This window comes from Notechis scutatus, chromosome 1, assembly GCF_049901735.1.
Source record: "Notechis scutatus isolate UNSWTSFEM ecotype Mainland chromosome 1, rNotScu1.2, whole genome shotgun sequence".
Lineage (NCBI taxonomy): Eukaryota > Metazoa > Chordata > Lepidosauria > Squamata > Elapidae > Notechis > Notechis scutatus.
Genome location: NC_142009.1, coordinates 230,388,257 through 230,409,012, shown reverse-complemented (window position 1 = coordinate 230,409,012; position 20,756 = coordinate 230,388,257). Strand labels below are relative to the sequence as shown.

The 20,756-nt window shown below is 40.1% G+C and overlaps 1 protein-coding gene across 1 annotated transcript; it reads right to left on the bottom strand.

The window, feature by feature from the left end:
- Positions 1 to 381: 381 nt before the first annotated feature.
- On the bottom strand, positions 382 to 20,464 carry LOC113423823 (membrane-spanning 4-domains subfamily A member 12-like). The gene is made up of 6 exons (XM_026685381.2): positions 20,287 to 20,464; positions 14,047 to 14,166; positions 6,036 to 6,092; positions 3,450 to 3,581; positions 2,789 to 2,899; positions 382 to 2,471 (listed from the first exon to the last, which is right to left on the bottom strand). Exons 1-6 carry the CDS (start codon positions 20,374 to 20,376, stop codon positions 2,349 to 2,351), a joined length of 633 nt encoding a protein of 210 aa, XP_026541166.1. The 5' UTR covers positions 20,377 to 20,464; the 3' UTR covers positions 382 to 2,348.
- Between the last annotated feature and the right edge of the window lie 292 nt (positions 20,465 to 20,756).

Genomic DNA, 20,756 nt, shown 5'->3' with positions numbered 1-20,756 from the left:
TCGGTGAGCTTTTCCGGGTAGAAAGCCATTTCTACCCGGAAAAGCTCACGAGCGCTGGCGCCGCCATCTTTTTGATGAAAAAGTGCTTCCGGTGAGCTCACCGGAAGCACTTTTTCATCAAAAAAAGATGGCGGCGCCCAGCTGATGTCGGTACCGTGCCGTGCCATAAAAAAGGTTGGGGATCACTGCTGTAGAGTATATAGTATCATAGATCCAAACTTGTTAACACTGCCATCTACTGGCTGAATATTACTGTAGTTGTTGCACAAAACCGTATTCCCACAACATATTCCAACATTTGCATCTGGAGAAGCTAAGGCCATTCAACATTATGAAGGTGGATTCTTTGTTAAGCATCAGAGAAAAGCCAAAGGACAGACATGAGTTGTCTCAAATACATGTTTTATTGCAGTTTTTAAAAACATTCATGAAAAACAAGGTCCGATTTAAAAATAGAGAATTACTGAAGAAATCTAAAACTTAACCTGGTCTAATATCAAATAAACAGCTACAAGAACCAGACTTCAGTGAAGTCACCCAAGTTAGGTATCCCTGTTTCACAGACAGGCATTAAAATTGTAGAAATTTCTCTTAAAACATGCTTTGAAAAACATTAGTGAAGATGCTTAGAAGCCAAGGAAACCAATCTCAAGCCAGAGAATTCCAAACTCTGAAAATAGGACAAAATACAATAATATGCAGCAAGAAACAAAGAAAGGGGAAAATATCCCAACCCAGCGTTTTTAGAGGCCAGGACCAGGTCTATCAAAAATTCTCCTTTTCAAATTCCATGATCCATGCTCATAAACATTACATGTTTTATGAACCTCTCACTCATTTCAGTACTGTGTGACCAAGAGAATTTCCTGATGGATTGGGAAGCAGTCCTGCATTCAGTTACAACCATTGAAACTGCATATTTGACTAAGGGTCAGGATTCAGTCTAAATGCTTTCCTTCTTGCCACAGACACTTTTAAGTGAAAAGCCATTTCTTCTAAGCCAGCCTTTCCAAGTTTCTTAATTTTGCCTGTCCTTACATCCTCCCTGAACATTGGCTCTACAAGGTTCACTTAGAGTTATAGTCCTAAACAGTGGGAGGAAACCATTTGGAGAATGGTAGGCTAAATTCAGAACCAATTTAGTCTGATTCTCAGTGTAGGACCAGACATGTAGTCCCATGTTTCTTCTAGTGTTTCTGGCCCTGCATCAGGGTTACAGTTGTCCTTTAGTGGTACAAAAAACTGTTAGCGGTCCATCATTAGAAATGATTACTACAAAATGCTGCCCAAAATTTTCTGATATCCTCTAGAATTTGTGCCATTTTTTTTCTTTACAAGACATGGAGGTATTAAACTGCATGTCCAACTTTGAAATACATAAAGTTGAACTAAGATTTAATGTTCTGGGGTATGAGCGCTTTCTCCTCTGATTTCTTATTTGGTACAACCAAGCCAGGGACAGTGAAAATAAACTGAAACAGCAATTTTGGCTCAACAAAGCTGGAAGTGAGACTATCATAAACAAATGGTCCTCATGGAGAATAAAGGATGGAACATTTCCCAAGGCTGTTCTATGAATATCTTAATAGGATGTACTAAATGCACATATAAATGGCAAACAGTATAACGAGCATCCAAAGTTGCATATATGCTTCATATAAAACCAATCAGTTTAGCTCAGATTAATCTGCAGATGCTGTTTTTTACAGTATTCTGATTTCCAGCTCCATTAGAAAACATGAGGGGGAATCAGTTACAGAGACTGAGGCCCAGAGAGTGGCATATACCGGACATTTGCCAGGACACCTAAGAATGGTACAGAGTCTTTATTAACCAGCTGCAAGACAGGACTTTGGCCAGTAGAAATTAACATCATAAACTGGCTTCTGTTTCCATGGCTACCAAGTCAACAACAGAGCCAGCCAGAGCTGAAAAGATGCATTAATGTCCACACTGGGCATCTGTTGGCTTCAGTTCCATATTCTCAGTCTGGGTCACCAACCTTTTTGTAACTATTTCCAGTATGGTATCATGATTGTCCTCAAACCTCACTTTGACAGCTAGCAATCCATGTGTCACATATGGTTATTTCCATACACAGCCCATGCAAAATGAAGCATTACCTTTTACTCCGAGGCAAAAAATATCAAGTCACATGTCTGTTATTCCAGGCTTAAATGGAGACAGTACAGGAGGAAGTAGAGAGACAGACCCTTTGCCTTTACCTGTCAGCTAGAATACTGACAAAAATGAAGGATCTCTGTCATGCAGGAAAAGGCTAACTTTTATGCCCCCCCCCAAATGCAGCTGATGTGACTTCTTCATACAAATTCCTCCAGCCTAGTCTTCTACACGGCCTCAACTTTAAAATAATAATTTACATCATCAGAGCTTGGTGGACAATGTACTGAAGATTCTACAGACGGGACTTCATTATCTGTCCTGACGGTGTTTGGGTCAATCAATATAGCCTAGAAAACAAACCATATTAGACTTGTCTCCCTTTTCCAACGTTCATTTGAGGAATTGATTCTTCTCCACCCCCCTCCAAACATCAAAACTCAATCGATTGGATCATTAAAAAAGAAATTCATTTTCTGACCTCATTCCCTCTCAGATTAATTCTGTTTAGTTCACATTCATCTGTCCATCCTAGCTACAATATGCCTTTTTTTTTCATCAAAACCTCTCACACAATGACTGACACACTTTAATCAGAAACAATAACAAGAACCTAACTCTAATTCACAGATGTAGCAGCAATTATAATTTAGGTATTATATCTCACCTCATTGGAGTCAGAACGTGTTGCCCGGCACCAAAAATATGCAGTTGCCGATGCAATGCAGAATTCTACAATGGTGAATGTCAACAGCGTAATGGCGATCCTATTGCCTGTCTTTTAGCCAGTGGAAACAATGATACAAGCTGATTAGAAAATGGGAACCTATCCATTTACTTCTCTTGGGGGCTGCCTTGGTCCATGTAATTGTTTTGTTCTGTTCCCAGGGTCCCACTTCATGCCTTGGAGCCCCAGTACTCTTGCAGACATCTCCTGTAGGATTGGATTGGTTTTGTCCTACCTAGGTCCATTTGTACTTCTAGGTCCATTTAATTTTAAAATCATAGAAGTTGCTATAATACAGTGGACTTACAGCAACATCTTCATTTTTAAAAATGTTTCTGTATCTCAAATTGTCCTATAGGCTATTCTTAGAAAATAGTGATGAGCAGCAGCAGTCCAGGGACAGCTGAGCTGCTTAAAAGGGGGCAAAGGTGATTGGGGGAAAGAAGGCAAAAGTAATTGGGGGAGAAGAGAAGCCCTGCAGAAAGTATCTTCATCTGGGTTTCAGGTGTGCTGAATATAAATGATTGAGTGCCCAATTGAGTAGTACTATCTTTGCTAGTGTCAGATAGTACTACACTATGTCTGAACCATTGACACTTACCATCACTAGTGAATACTTGTAGTTATCATCTGAACGAAATGGCCCATTTATGCTCAGGTCTACTATAAAAGACGATATTCCAAGTAACGCAAAAATGGCACTGATGATATTCATGACTTGTGAGCCTTTTACCTAAAAGGCACAAACATTGTTAGGTCATCACAGCAAAAACAATTTTTACTATATTGAGAATTTAGGACAACCTTACCCAATCAGGTGTCATCTAAATGGGTTGGGACTATAGCTCTGAGGAAGAAGCTCATCTAGTGACTTAAAGCATCTTCTAGCATCATCAATCACTGTGTTGCTGATTATATTCAAAGTCATAATAATGATTGGGTAATTCCAGATGTTCAAAGTACTAGAGGGACAAATGTTTCAAAATCTCCAGAGCAAATAGCTAAGAACTTGGGAATTGTAATCTAACATGTTGGGAGAGAACAAGGATAGTAAAGGAAGTACTGATGATGTTACCTAGTTTGGATAATGAAAGCTCTGCTAGAAAACGACTAAGCTCAGAGTGCACCAAAGACCCTTCATAGTGAAGGTTGGTTTAAAATATTAATACATGGGAAGACCTACTTCAGCTCTAGTTCTGCTTCTCATATCTTTGGAAATTCAACATTTTCATAGAGAATTAGAAAGTTTCAAGTAGTGTTGCCCCCTACAGATGTTGGTTAGACTGGAGACAGACATGTTTTAGAGAGTTGAAAGTGAAGACAGAGATACCATTTTCAGTTTTGCTCAATTTAATCTCTCTGGTCCTACTCTCACCTTTGTTTGAAATAGGTAGAAAAAATACTCCCCACACAATCTACACCCCCAGCTGCAAAATCAGCAGTACAATAAGATGGCATATGGTGAAGAATGCTTTCTCTCAAAAAGCAAACTCGGTTTCCAAAGTTTAAGAAGTTCACCAAGAAAAATGAACCAGTGAGTACCCTCAGTCGGGATCTCTTCCTTTTTCGATGTAACTTCCTTTGTGATAACAGTAATCCAAAATCTCCTTACAAATGTTTTCTGCTCCTTTCTAGAAATATGATCCCTAAGAAAAACTCAGAACCTTTCTATCTCCTCCCCATAAAGGATTACTCAGAGGTAAATCCCACTGAGTTCTGTGAGGATGTAGGCAGAGACCAAGAACTGCTGCGTTGTGGCTACAGATAACAGAATAACAGAGTTGGAAGGGACCTTGGAGGTCTTCTAGTCCAGTGGTCACCAACTAGTGGGCCGGGGACCACTGGTGGTCCATGAGAAAATTTTGGTGGTCCACAGAGAAATGTCACCCCCAAAGCAATTAATCCAGACTGTGCAGGAACACAAGGCTGCACCACCCACATGGCCCACAGGAACACAAGGCTTGTGTCGCTTGCATTGTGAACAACATGAGGTAATGAGGGGAGGGGAGAAAGGGTGGAGGGGGGGAACTTGCCCCACGTGCCCCATTTGCCTTGCCTGGCCGCTGGGCTGCTTCTTTCCTCTTCTTTCTTCTTCTGCTTTTGGCTGCACACAAGGAGAGCAGCAAAAGTCTTTCTTTCTCTCCCCCAAACTCTGCCAGAAATGAGTCTTTGGGACTCTGCAAGGCCTCCTATTCCAAGAGGCTGCACCGGCGTGACAAGTCTCACAAAGACTTATTTCTGGCAGAGTTTGGGGCAGAGAAAGAAAGACTTTTGCTGCTTCTGCTGCTTTCCTTGCATGAAGCCAAAAGTCTCTCTCTCTCTCTCTCCCCCTGAGAATGGAGATGGAGACGGTATCCTGCGATCCCAAATAAAGAATGATTGATTGGTAGGAAAACGGGGTGGGGAATTTTTCTGTAGACTTTTTGGGGGATTTTCCCAGGATCTCTGGTCCGCAGGATTTAAAATTATGAGTTTGGTGGTCCCTGAGGTCCAAAAAGTTGGTGACCCCTGTTCTAGACCAACACTCTGCTCACACAGGGACCCTATAACATTTCATACAAATGGCTGTCCAACCTATTATTAAAAGCCTCCAGTGATTGAGCACCCAGCTGAAGGCAAAATCTAAAATACAGTTTAATGCCCTGGGCAGAGCAAGTTACTTTTGGGAACAATGCTTTTGATTCTAATACCTGGTGCTATATGAAGCATTGTACTAAAGGCAGTTAAAATCCTCTAGTAATGGAAAAAGAAATCTCTTATAGAAACGTAGTGGGCTTTTAATAGGACAAATGAACAATGACTATGTATTCTAATGACACCTCCACCCCCGCCTCACCACCCCAAATATTCTCCTCTAAGAGGTTCACATGCATTTAGTGGCTTCCAAATCTTTTCAAAGCAATGATACTAGCTTCTGGGAGGCAATCAACAATATTTGCAGCAACCCTGATGATTTAAGAAGAATAACATGCATGCCATGAGATCCTCATACAAATGCCACACTTGTGTACTTGTATCCCCATATCCAGCAGAAGTAAGCTGTAGCATTTGTGTGATGAAGTTGCCACGCCTTTGCTCCCTTCCCCTCATGGATGCAAATGTAGTTGTTTCTCAGAGATCTTTTAGTATTTAAAGCATTAAATTGCAGTTCATAGTAAAGAAAACAATATGAGGCAGACAGACTCACTGCACATTCCGTAGGACTCTTCTCAGCACCAATTGAGAGACATCCAGAAACAATGAACTGTGTGGAAAGAAGGAAAGAAGGAAAGTAGTAAACATGTATATCTCAATTAAGAGAACATCCCTTACAATCTTCACTAGATAATATCTCATGGTGGTAGAAATGAAGAGGAAGATTGGTACCATAAAATGCTTTGTCAAGAAAGAAAAACTATCTGTAAACTAAGCAGTGGGATATAACCCAGTATCTGTCCTGGAGGTCAAACATTTAATCAAGGGTGGGAGACAAGGGGCCCTTCTGCTAATAATCCATCTGAATCCACAGTAAAAACACTTTGTTTTAATCTGACAGAACAGGGAGAAAAAGACAGACAAAGAAAGAAAAGAAAATAATAGATCCCATAAAAATATGGTAGAAAGTGGGGTATCAGTAAGAATGGGAGAGGGGAGAACCTTTCACTTTTGGCTCCATTATTTATTTATTTAAGAAAATATATATGGCCACCCAATTCACTGTCAATGACTCTGGACTGTTTAAAAAGATATTTGCTTATATACTTTCTATTAATATGCAAATCTCTATGAAAAATATTGTCCTGATATCTGAGAAGTCTATCTTTTCAGGCAAGTCAGTCTCACATCCATCTATATTGTCTGTCTGTCTATCTGTCTTGTCTGTCTGTCTGATCTATCTATCTATCTATCTATCTATCTATCTATCTATCTATCTATCTATCTATCTATCTATCTATCTATCTATCTATCTATCAATCTATCAATCTATCAATCTATCAATCTATCAATCTATCAATCTATCAATCTATCTATCTATCTATCTATCTATCTATCTATCTATCTATCTATCTATCTATCTATCTATCCCAATCTTCCATCTTGTTCCAAAACCTTGAAAAAAAGGCTGTTCTTGCTGTGTCTCTTGGTAGGCAGAAGTGAAGAGGCACTCTTTTGCCTTCAAGCTATAGATTCTTTGCTTTGGAGCCATAAAACAGTACAGTCTGTGCTCAATTATGATTCATTTTAGGGCTGAGATGAAAGCATTTGCCATATTTTTGTATTTTAAATTAAAAAGCCAGTTTTTTTAACATCGTTTGTCCTCATTTGCCAACATTGCACTTTAGCCCTGCTGGCTATGGTAGTAAATCTGATAGTTTTATCAAAATTATGAAGAAAAAACATCTATTCAGCATAAGTACATAGACCCTCACAACAAAAATTCAATGGTTCTGAGCAAATGAGGACATGAGTAGTGAAGACAAAAATGTAATTGTTCAGTGAGACTAATCTTTTTATCAATAATAATTTGTATTGATTTGCAGAGGACATTCATTGCAGCCCTAGTCAGATAAAGAAAGTAAATGAATTATAGGAAGTGATTTTGCTAATGTTGTTTTGGGTATTTCTCTATATGAGGCTTAAATTGTCTTTGAATTCTTCCCTTGCTACTTTTCATAAATACACAGTTGTGATTATCAGATTCAGAGTCAGCCCCTAGTCAGTTAATAACCATCATAGCCATTTTAATTTCCATTGTGGCACTGTGGGAAAGTAGAGCTGCAGATCTGTAGGGAAACCAATAGCTGGCCAAGGAGGGGGTCCAAGGTAGGGCATTTGGTACAGCCAGCATCAAACCTGGTACCAGCATTATTGTTAGTTGCTGGAAAACAGGAGAGAGTCACAGTTTTGATTTCAGACTTATGTTGCATGCTAATTTAAGCAAACCTTATCTTTAGCCTCATATAGGAATGTATACAATACAGAAGAATGCTGGGAGGATACTAATGAAAAGTGAGCCAGGGTGATCAGACTGATAACTGGTTTGAGACTTACGGAGAAATGAAGTTGTGTGGACAGAGACAACTACACAAACACAGGTGTAAGAAAGAATATGGACACTATGAAGGAAATTGATGGTGAAATTGTTCAGATGACAGTCACAGAACTGAACAGGAGTCAGACTTAGCATTGACAGTATCTCACATTGCTGCTTCACACACAAAGAGAATTTGCTGGATGCAGTTCTCCTAAAGCTAGCAAAGAAACATCTGGGTTTATGTATAATCTGTTAGAGATTGTACTTTCCAGATTTCTCTTATTATATGCAAAGTGCCGTTGCCATTAAACAGGAAGATATGAACATAAAGTTTACTTTATAAAAACAAAGACAACCACAAAAAGTTTTGGACAAAACTTCCATGTTTTATCTTCCTATTCCCCACAGACAGTATTCAATATTTATTACATTATTTCTATATCTTTCTATTGGCAAGTGTGCATCATTGTATCCAGGTAAACTCTTTTTCTCTCTCTCTCCCTCCCTCCCTCCCTCCCTCCCCTCCCTCCCTCCCTCCTCCTCTCTCTCTCTCTCTCTCTCTCTCTCTCTCTCTCTGATAATTATTCTTAGAGGACAGTTAACTTATCTGTTACATCATCTGACAGATCCTTTCTCAATTTTTTTTCATTCTCTCTCTGCATCCAATGCATCAGGATATATAAGAATGCAATTTATAGTACAGTATGTAATAAAACAGAACAAAGAACAGAGCTTAATTTCTAGGCTGAAAAGGCACAAGAAGAATGAGGAAATGTTGAAAACAGTGTGGGAGAAAGGAGATAAGAAACGGAGGCCAACAACAATTCAGATTTAGACACATCTAAGATTAAAAAAAGAACTCTCTCTCTCTCTCTGTGTGTGTGTGTGTGTGTGTGTGTGTGTGTATGTTGCAAGACAGGCTAGTTCCAAGCCATATGCCAAATAAACATCTGGTAAGAGGACATTTTGACTAATAATGGATTTTGTCCCCAAACGAAAGAGTCATTTTGTGAACAAAATAACCGGAAGGCCCCCATATGTGTTCATTAGCACTGACCTTAAAGCTGTTTATTACAAATTAAATACAAATTATTAGAGTATTTGTATTCTAAAAATTATGTTTAGGTGGCATGAGAGTACACAGCCCCTTAATGCAGTATTTTGAATTGTATATGAGTGAAAAATAAATAAATGAAAAAAATCCAGAGTGGGAGAACAGCATGTTGAAACTTTTCCAGGATGGTTATATACTGACATCCCATTCATTGTAGAGAAGATGATTGGCACACCATTTTGCCTCAGAATTGCAGTAACAGAAGCAAAAAGCTGTGCTAGACTTATAATTGAACTGCAAATATTTAGACTAGGTGCAGTGGAGAGCTAGTAGTTTCTAGGTATCTTTCTGCTGGTATATCCAATAATCACCTAGTAGGCATTAAAGTGGAGAAATGTTCCATTAACCACAAAAGTATGAATTATCAAGGCCATGATTTTCTCAACTGAAACACATAGTACTCTATAAATGAAGAAAAGGGATGCTTCTGAATTGAGATTTGGAAAAATTACTGAGGACACCTTGGACCACAAGAAGAGTACACAAACCATTCAGTATTAGATGAAGTTAAAGTAGACTGCCCGTTGGAAGCATTAATAATGAAGCTAAAGCTTAAATGTGTTGGACATCTTATCCAAAGGTCACTGGAGAAGATCCTCACGCTTAGAAAAAGCTGGTTGACCAAAGACAAGGTTATTGGATATCCTCTCATATGATACAAGTAAGAGATTATAAGAACTTAAAGAAACAATGATTAACAGACAATTGTGGCAACATGATGCTTATCAGGTCAACAACAGTCAAAGTGACCAAATGAGGGAACAGCAACAGCGACTACTCAGATCCAGGCAAGCCAGAGATGGTAGCTCTAAATTATAATTATTTAGTTCTTAGATTTATATTCTAGCTCTTCCCTAAGAGCTCAAGGCAGCTTACAGAAGCAGAGGGATTTCCCTTTATTTTATACCCACATCAGCAATCCTGTGAGGTGGATTAGTTTAAGGAGTGATTGACCCAAAGTCATTCAGTATGGACCTAGAAACATTTCTAGTGTGGATGAAGTTCCATTCATGCTGCAAACTGATTGGCACCATTTGCAGTCCATATGTGACGAAGACCTTTCACACTACTGAATTAAGGTGTTCTCCACACATTCTTGAGGCATCAGAAAACTATATTGGCTTCACATTTGTTCTTATGCCTATCCAGCCTCTATTGCCTCAGGTTCAGTTCATTGCCATCACCTGATTCCTCTTCAAAAATGGGTGAGAAAGCCTTGTGGAATGTCCACACCCTGAACATATTATGAGAATAAAAGAGAACAAGCCAAGGATGACTTAAATCTGTCACTCATGATTGGTTATGAGGCAAAGGGAACACAGATGAAATAATAAATTGCCAAGGTGTGTTTGCATCCAGATTTGGCAGAAGTGAAGAAAGTACTCTCTACAAGCTGAAAAAGAAGTGTAGGGGATGCTTAAATAATTAGATCTATGTCTGTGGAGATTCTCAGTTATCCAGGTCATGGTTGCCCCAAAGATGCTTTTTCAAGCAACAACTGGACTTTCTGATTTTTCTTCGAAGCCATTTTGCTTCTTATCCAAGAAGCTTTTTCAGCTCTCAGTGGATTCCACTCCCCACTATCCAGTCAGAGCTGAAGAAGTTTCTTGGATGAGAAGCAAAATGGCTTCGAAGAAAAAACAGAAAATCCAGTTGTCTCTTGAAAAAGCACCTTTGGGACAATTAGATCTATGAGTTTAGCCATTCTCTTGCCTTCACCTTTCAGATCTTTCAAACTGAAAGTCAACTGTCTCTGATCCCACAGAACACCATTCCATAGGATCAGAGAACCAGGTTTTTGGAAGAGCTGCCTTCCCTCTTGTTACTTGTTACTTCTTCCAATCTTGGCACCAGCTACCTGCAGAGAGCAAGGACAACCTGAGCTCTTTAAACTTGCTACAACTGCTATGTTGAGCCCAAAGCAATGGCTGGCGGGTGGAGGGGGGGAGCTGTCTGATGCAGCCAGAGTCTCCTTCCCATTTCATGGCACATCCCCCCTTCCATGGTGAGTTGGAGAGATCCTTCTGTCAAAGCCAGATCTCTGAGACCAGGATTGACTCAGAAATCATGTGAGTACAAGTGAGAGGCAAATCTGTAAATTCTGGACTCCCCCACCATCCCAAACAGAATAATCCTGGGAAATAGTGTCCAGTCATATCAACCCTACACAAGTAGTGAATGAGTGCTGGGCTGATTCCCATCCTTGAAATCTCCACACATGGCACCAACTGTTTGATGAAGTGTACAGATTGTGCTCACAGGAAAATTGCCACAAAGTAGGCCGTTTAAGAGGAAATGATATATTAATGTTAATATTAATATTGATATTAATATCTCATCCGTCACATCACTGAATTTAAATAAAATGAATTTCAATACTTTCCCCCAATGTTTTTTGGTACATATTTGTCAGGTAAATTGAAAGAAAAACCCGTGGGTTTGCTCTCAGAAGCTATAAAAAAGGGAGTCTGAGTTTTAAAAAAATGTCAACAAGGTACTGAAATCCCACCAAGGTTTCTCAACTGTTATGCTGCCATTCTTCTGCTGTGTGAAAAGGTAGCAGTTTGACAATATGTAGGCCCTTTTCCCAATAGCAGTGACCATGGTTGCCTGTTGCTATGGCGGCTGGGTTGGAGAAGCTGGAAAGCGATCAGTGCTGCTTAGAGACAGGAAGAGGATGCTGTACTGCTATGGAAAGGGAGGTGGGAGAAAATACAGTGGGTGGTTTGACCCCAGAAGATGGAAGATATGAGAATCCTTGCCAATAGGAAGGCAGATTGCCTACAGGGGTTGCAAAGCTTCAGTGATTCCAAGGAAAACACCAGCCTTGCTGCTATCACTAATAAAATGGAGCAGGCTTACTCGGTTCCCAAAATAGATGTTGGTGAGAGCAATGGTGATGATTTGTTAGGTCTGCCCACTCCAGAAGACAGTATAGATTCACAACTGATCCCTAAATGATACAAATGTATATGTGTGTCAGAATATTTTAAGTGGCAACCTTATGGGAGGTGAAATAAGCCGTCCTTAAAATAATAATAATAATAATAATAATAATAATAATAATAATAATAATAATAATAATAATAATAATAATAATAATAATAATAATAATAATAATAATAATAATAATAAAATAAAAAAATAAAAAGAATTGTAATTTTGCAGTCTGGGACCTGCTTTTTTTGCCTCTCAGTTTAAAAAGGATATAACAAGCTGGAGCAAGAGGAGAGAAGGGCTACCAAGATTGTGAAAGGATTGGAAATCAAGCCCAAGAGGAATGGTTCTAGGAATATTTAGCTTGAGAAGTGACATTATTGCTGTCTTCAAATACTTGAAGGACTGTAGCATTGTAGAGGATTTAATTTCTGATTGTTCAGGAGGAAAAGACTAGAATCAATGGGATGAAACTTCAAGGATTTAGAGACAGATTAGATATTCCAAAGAACTTCTTGACAGTAAAAACTGTCAGTCAGTAGGATTTAATTGTTTCCCTTCAGTGAAGATTTTCAGTTAGAGGCTGAATAGTCATCTGTCAAGGGTGGTGTAGGGAATCCTGCAATATGCCAGTGGGTGGGTGGGGGAGGGTTGGCTTTATGTCCACTTAAGTCTCCTTCAACTCTATGGTTGCTTCATACATGCAGCATATTGAAATTGCATTTTAAAGCAAATGCTAAACATGCAGTCAAACTCAAGGCCCAGGGGCTGGATCCAGCCCGCAGGGTGCTTAGATCTGGCCCGTAGGGCTTCCCTGGAAACAGCAAAGGACCAGGCCTCAGTGCCTGTGCCAGTGAAAACAGAGCTCAGAGGCCACAGGTGGCCTTCCCAAGCTCCATTTTCACTGGCAAAGGATTGCAGGAGACTGTCACAGCCAAAAACGGAGCCTGTTTTCATTGGCAAAGCATTCGGGCCACCACAGGCACCCCCAACATGAGTGACGTTGACCTGGCTACATCCACTCTGTCCCCCCTCCAAGCTCAAACACAACCGTGATGCAGCTCGCAATGAAATAAAGTTTGACACCCCTGCAGTAGAAGAAAAACAGGATATGTTCCTTTGGCCTGAAACTGAATCCACATCCTAATGCTATTAAATCTCAGAGCAATGGTGTTTATATTTAGAGTTTATATCCTTTTCCTTTTTTTAAGAGGATAATATTTCCCCCTCAAACTAATGATGCTTTTAACAAAATGGAAAAAAAAAAGGCATTTGGGCCAAAGTGAAAGTACTTCATTTTTTAAGAAAGAACATGGTAGGAATGGAATAAAAAAATTACAAACTAAAAATTTGGACACTTCAAAACGAAGGAAAGAAGGAAGGACACGCAACTTCGTAACATTTTTTTTTTAACAGACAGGACAAGAGCTAATGATAACTCATGACAGATCAGACACTTTTGAAGGAATCAGGCAGGCACCTGAAAATTTGTTCCACAACATTGAAAGAAATCTCAGCTAAGTGCATCACTGAAGTCATTGAGGAGGAAATGTGTCGGTAGTCCTCGACTTATGATCACAATGGAGCCTTGAGTTGCTCAGTGAGACATTAGTTAACTGAGTTTTACCCCATTTTGCAGCCTTTCTTGCCTCAGTTGTTAAATGAATCACTGCAGTTGATAAGTTAGTAACTTGGTTGTTAAGTGAATCTGGCTTCCTCATTGACTTTGCTTGTGAGAAGGTCGCAAAAGGGGATCACATGACCCCCGGGACACAGCAACTATCATAAATATGAGCCAAGCATCTGAATTTGATCATATGATCATGGGGAATGCTGCAAAGATTGTAACTGCAAAAAATCCAGTCATAAGTCACTTTTTTCACTACTGTTGTAACTTTGAACGGTAACTAAATGAACTGTTGTAAGTCGAGGAGTACCTGTAGTTAATCATATAACCCAGGAACTAGTTGCTTCATCAACTGACATCCTGTCTCTTTCTCACCCAGGACCTCCCACCACCCTTCCTCCCTTCTTCTTCATAGATAACCTCTCTTGTTTCTTGCCCAACTGCTCTTCCACCCATCCCCACCTCACCCAGAGGGAAAGGGGGTTTCTCTGGTCTCTGATACTCACGGATGCTCCTCCCAAGAAGGGAATCTCTCCGGATACAAAGAATGAGGTATATACACTGGACAGGGTGCTGAGAATGATCCCAAAGCTGATGTGTATGAAGCCAGTCATGATCTGGATGGTCTGTGGGAACAATCAGGGTAATAACACTCAGCACTTGATGGATTAAATTCATACATGCACACACACATGCATGCACGCACACATGCACACACACACACACCTTGATTGGTTACACTGACTTCAAAGGATTGGCACCAAAGGATCTCCTGCCCCAGATGGCTACCACCTATTTTATTTTAAAGCAGCTTTTACCATCCTGGAGATTTGGAGATGTGCAGGAGTTCATTTCACCTCCCCAACCAACTCACAACCAACTCACCACAGTCAACTCACCATGGCCAACTTGCCATGGCCAACCCGCCACAGTCAACTTGCCACAGGACAACTCTCCATGGGATAAGAGTTACACTGATACTGAAGAAATAGTGGAATAGAATTATGAAAGAAAGGGTGCCAAAGGAAGGACAAAATGAAATGCTAATGACAAAAATTAAAATATTAAAAAAATCATTTTCAGACAATTAAATTGAATTGTTGAACTGTCCTGCAGTGAATGGTCCTGTGACAAGTTGGCTGTGTTGAGTTGTTCCGAGGCGAGTTGGCATGGTGAGTTGGCCAATGCAGTGAGTTGTTCCATTCTGTCCCTCTTCTCCCACTCAGTTTAGCCAAAGGTTTGGGAAGTTGCTCTGGAGCTCTTTCAGGCACTTTTCTCTTTCCTCACCGCTGCCCTAAATGTTATGATGCAGATTACTAGCTTCTAAGTAAGAGCTCCTAAAGATTAGTGAGAATAATTTATGACTACTAGTGGAAAGAAATCCAGGGTTTATAAATCTGTTTAATTAACCATTCATTTTGGCAGCAACTAGTAGGTATTCCCCCCAAAGTTAGCCCCAGTCCTATTGACCTTCTGCAAATCTCTTAAAATTGTTTTTTTTTTTTCAGCAGGCCTGGGGATCCCTTGGTAACAAGGAGCCCCACAAGTTGGTTTTACTATGTGTGAGATTCTGATGCATTCTCCCAAGATCTGTGCTTAATTCTTTTTAATAATTACTTAAAACTGTTTTAATTGTTAGTTTTATTATATGCCACCTAAAGTCACCTTTGTGAGGTGGCAGCTACAGGCAATTCTGAGGCTACAACTATTTGTTCAGTGACCTTTTAAAGTTATGACAGTACTGAAGGAATGATGATTCCAGTAGTTCTGGTCATTGCAGCCTTATGTGACAGAGGATTCCGATGTTCCCGGCTACCTACCTTCAAGCAAAGTCAATGGGTAAGCTAGCAAGAAGTTGGAAGTCATGGTCACATGAGGTCCTCACTTAAGACCTGCACAGTCCTCAATTAATGACAACAACTGGACTGCTGGAATTGCTATAGATAAGTAACATGGTCATGTGACTTCATGCCTGCATTGCTTAGTTATAGCAATTCTAGTCCCTATTGACATCATAAGCTGAGGACTACCTGTGTATACATTTGAAAAAATAAATAAATAATAAAATCCAGGTGACTCTGTGCCTGAGGTTGGGGAAGGGAGATGCTCATTATCCCAGAAGAGTTTGTAGAATGAATTGAATTACTTCTAGGGTTACCAGTGGTCTCCTCATTGTATGGTCCTTAGCTCAAACAGGGTCAGCTAGAGGTCATAGAATGGTTTTACACTATATTGGAGCCACTTTGTATGAAATGAAGAATATTTATTGGAGCGTTCTGGTGTTCTTATCTGCTAGGGGCCTGCCTGTTGTTGCCTGATGGACCATTTTCAGATGCATCACAGATTGTACAGTGCTGTCGTGGATAAGGATCTGAATTGTGACAAGTAAACATATGGTATAACCTCTTCACACAGGGAGCAGCTTAGGCCTTTTTATTGGTTGCACTGTTGCCTTAGATCAATCTATCCTAATGTGGCCCTTCCTGGCTTACAGCTTCTGTCTTCACTATTCCCCAAGCAGCCAAGCAAAGTCATTCTCTGTGGTGTAGAAGGTTGCCATAGAGAATATAAGGTCTGTGTTAAAATCCAGCTTTTCATTCAATCCAGATTTCACAAATACAGTATTCATATTTTTTAGGATATGGAGGATGGGAACAGATTCCCCTGCCTTCATATAGTACACCTGAAAAAAAGCTGTAACCTTTTCACTTTGGTTGGTGATTTATATAAACCTCACAGGGGAGACATTGGGAGTCATAACAATGGGTGTTGCTACTTGGATCTTCTGCAAAGACTCCAAGAGAAGATTTTTCAAGAGCAGCTTTTGCCACTTGGCCTAGGTTGATTTGAGCAGTCGTGTTTTTACTTTCAGTCTCTTGACAATAATCAAAGATCTAGAGTAGGCAAATACAGAAGAGTAATACAACAAGCCCTTAATTTACTGTAACTGAGGAGATAATATATGGTATTCTCAAATGTCTGTTAAAATATATCATTTGTGTCAATGTATATCTTTTTTATAGTTTCATCACTCATCAGTTTCATCACTAATAAATTGCCATAGATAGCAACAAATTAAAGTTAAATTTAATTCCCTTGATCAATTATTTTGGATGCAACAGCCTTGCCTGTTATTTCAGGGGATAATTGGATGGAAATTGTATCAGTTGCATTTAAAGTCCATTACAGAAATTGGGAAATTCTGAACTATTCAATTGGAGCAAGTTTCATTGTACTAAGGAGAGGAAATCTACTTGATTTTTATATTTTACTTCTCCTTATGAAGGAATTCCTAATATATTGCCTCTGTCTGTAGAAGTGTCCTTTTGAATACAAATACTGAATATGAGGGTTTAAAATTCCATTTCTTTCCTTTGGATGGAAAATATTTTTTTATGGGAAATTAAGCAGGGGTTTTGTTTTCCTGTTTTGTTTTGTTCTGCTGTGGTATAAGTTTTGTTTCTTTGCTTGCTTATTGTGGATGGATGGATGGATGGATGGGGAGGGGAAGGAGAAGGAGAAGGAAAAGGAGAAGGAAGAAAGAGGGCAGAATTTTCAGAAGAGAGTCCAATGTTTGCTATATACCCTGTTTCTCCAACAATACGGCCTCCCCCAATAGGAAGTCCCAGCATGTTTTATAGGCATGAAATGAAATTAAGCCCCTCCCCCCCAAATTAAGGCCTATATTAAAACATGTGAAATGGGGGGGAATGGTGGGGGGGCTTGCCGTTAGGAAGTACTTTTGTTGCACACCCGGATATGGTGCTGCCTGCATTGACCCCGATACGAAGTGCCCCACCAACGCCGAGGTCAACATCCAAGTTGTCGCCGCCTGCCCGAAGATGCAAAGGGGGGGGAATTAAGTCACCCCCGAAAAGACGGCCTAGCCATTTCTTCGGGGCTCAAAAAAAAATAAGACCCAGCCTTATTATATGAGAAACACGGTAGTTACTGTAATGTGGCCAGCCAGGCTGACAACAGTGTTTGGGTGGATTATATGTGGGAAAATTTATCATTATCCTCACGGTAAAATGTACAAAAGATACTGGACTGGAGTCAGCAAACTCCGGACAATGAGTCTGGTAGCTTTGGGATTGCTTGATTAATTTTTCTAAGTTAAGAGATACTGATGCATCAGATGGCAGCTGTCTAAGAGAGCAAATGCCAGTCAAAGCAAATCAGTTGGAACACATCTAAAGTGGCAACATGCCATATGGATGTCTTTACAGAAGGCATTCTTTTGTCCAGGGCAAGTGAAAGACAGGGAGAATCAGAAAGACAAAGGCATGAAATTGCTCATAATTAGAGAGGATCTGGAATGGCAACTGTGCAGGAGAACAAGCCATCTGCTTGCATCTATAGATAGATAGATAGATAGATAGATAGATAGATAGATAGATAGATAGATAGATAGATAGATAGAGAGGGTAGAAAGATACAGTAGATAGAATTCTTTATTGGCCAAGTGTGATTGGATACACAAGGAATTTGTCTTTGGTGCATATGCTCTCAGTGTATATAAAAAGAAAAGATACATTTGTCAAGAATCATAAGGTACAACACTTAATGATAGTCATAGGGTACAAGTAAGCAATCAAATCATACTAGGAAACAATCTTTCCCACTAGGCCTGGTGTCTCTCTGTAAAATGATTATTGCTAAATGTGACTTTTGCCTATGCAGATCTACATTCTGCTTTGTGAATGTGTGGAATTTTTTTTTAGGCAGAATATCTGGTTCAAAAACAGATAGAATCTGTCAATCAACAGATGCTGCATAACTGAAACCTAATGGGAAAAATGTTAGGGTAATCCTGATAAAAGTTTCTGGGTTTTCTTTTTAAAAAATGCATGATATTTATTTCTCCCTTTTGTTTTTTGTTAATTATATAATCTGTATCCCTTATTTCTTTTGGAACATCTTCATTTTAATGCTTTGGTGCACTGAAAGAGAGAACAAGGCGACTTCTGCAATTAGCTGGGAAGAAAAAGTGAATATATAGTTCCTTCCATCTGAGCACAGCTTTGAAAAACAGGGCAATATGCTGTCATTGCTTTTTTTCAATCCAAGGCTTTCATTTTATTTTATTTGTATTTGGATCCAGAGCAATCTTACCGCCTATCTGATATTTCACAATCCCAGTCATCCCAGTTAGAGGCGCTGTTGCCTTCAAAAAGGGACTTAGTAGTTGTGATCTGGGCAATCCCAACAGAATACCTCACCTATTCTTAGAAAAGCACCTTTATGTGCTTCTGCAGTAGCAAAAAAGCACTGACTTAGTTGCAGGATTTCCCTTTATAATGTAGCCATTTATTTGTTCAGAATTTCTCCCTGGCTGATACCCTTTAGAGAGTGCATAGCGATTTCTGTACAAAAATGAATGGAGATGGGTTTCTGCTTAAGCTCCAATCTTTAAACGTATTTTGTCTGGGTTTCTGCTTAAGCTCTAATCTTTAAATGTATTTTGTCTCTAGAAGAAGAAACCTTCTTACCGACTTACATAATGCAAGAGAATGCCACAGCACTGGACAGGGCTACTTATGACGTGGTCCTGAAGGACAGTTCTAAATGCTTTTATTTCCCCCCAATTATTTATCACTGTGGGGGAGAGATGGAAGAAAGATGGAGGATGGTGGCAGGGAGGGTTAAGAGAATGCTGTTTCCCTCTATCTGTAAAAAAAACATGCATCTTTTGGCTTGATTTATACAAGCTATGGCAAATTTGTACAAACCATGTCTTTATGCTTTGAAGATTAGTTTTTTTTAAAAAATTATAATTTACTAAGTTCTAATTGCAGCCTTTAAAAAAAAAGTAGGCTGAGCACCGGGTGGACAATATGGATTTAAATAATAATAATACAAATCATCCCTCTGGGCACATGTAATCACAGATAGAGGGACTCTGGGATTAATTTTCTGGGCAGTCCAGGACTTTGATCAACCTAATCCTGGAAGTGTTCTCCCAATTAGGATCCATGTAGCCAAACTTTGCCATTAACTCGAGGAAGCTTTAAATGGCATAGAAACAATGGGCATCTTTAAGTGGCTGGGCTTAATATTTGGTATTACGAGCTAAACCACCTCTGAACAAACAGGTTCCATTGATACAATACAGCAATTCTCAGTCTCTGTCGACAGCTTTTAACTGCATTTTAATAGATTTGCTTCCTAGAGGGACATTATCCACTTCTCCTATGTACTTAAGGCATTGAATCCAGCATTTAAACTTGGGACAGCAGCATTCTTCTGCTGTCCCAAGCCAAACACAGAAGATAGTGCCCAGTCTTCACAAGAGAGAGCAATTCTGAAGTTGTGGGTCAGCCGGATCATTTCTTACTTTCCTTACTGGCACCAGACTTCATTCCTATTTCTGGGAATATTTAGTATTGGAATGCATATAAATATACCAAAGCTTAAACGAACAAAACGAGCTACTCTCAGAACGGTGTTCTAGCCAAATGGCTCATTATTTTCCATAAGTGGGGATATGACTGATTCCCAAGTTCTTTACATTGATTTAATCTAAAGCTTTTCTCTGATTCCACCTCTTCCCAGCTACACCCCTCCCCCATTCACACATATGCACACGCACCAGAGAATCACACTGCTCAGACTAAATCAAGAGAGCCTGTACCACCCAGGAGAAACCCATCCCCAACTCTTCTATCCACCCCCACCCCCACCCCCAATCTTGCCCAACCCAGCTCCCTGCCCAGAGGGGGTTCTCCCAAGCTTCTGTCACTCACCCCCAGCACTCGGTTCTTCCCTTTGGGAATAGTTTCCACTGTGTACATCACAGTCCTTCTCCCCAGCCGGAAGTTCCCCATTCCCTGCATGGGAAACAGCTGGCGTGTGTGCTCCCAGGCCCTCTGGACCCTAGCAACTGAACCCTCCGCTGCATCAGCCAGATCGGCTGAACATGGATAACAGATAGCTGAGCTCGGCTGCTCAGCTCCAGCACATGCTGTATCCCAGAGAAAGGGGGAGAGTGGTCTTATTGGCTTCTGTCAGCAATGATGTCACAGGCAGTCAGAGATGCTGCAAGAGACTGAGGGGTTAGGGAGGGGGAAGGTCTGGGTGGTAGGTAAAGCTACCTCCTTCCTCAATTACATTCTCAGCCGGCAGAGAGGCACCGCAGAGCCATGGGGTTTACACAGAGTGGATTTCTGAGCAATCAGAGATTTGTGCTGTAATAGCCATTCACAGAAGTGTCTCT

Coding starts and splice junctions, on each gene's coding strand:
- LOC113423823 (XM_026685381.2), bottom strand. CDS start 20,376: ATGCAGGGAATGGGGAACTTCCGGCTGGGGAGAAGGACTGTGATGTAC. Junction 14,167..20,286: donor GGAAGAACCGAGTGCTGGGG/GTGAGTGACAGA, acceptor TTGTTCCCACAG/ACCATCCAGATCATGACTGG. Junction 3,582..6,035: donor AGAGTCCTACGGAATGTGCA/GTGAGTCTGTCT, acceptor TGTGCCTTTTAG/GTAAAAGGCTCACAAGTCAT.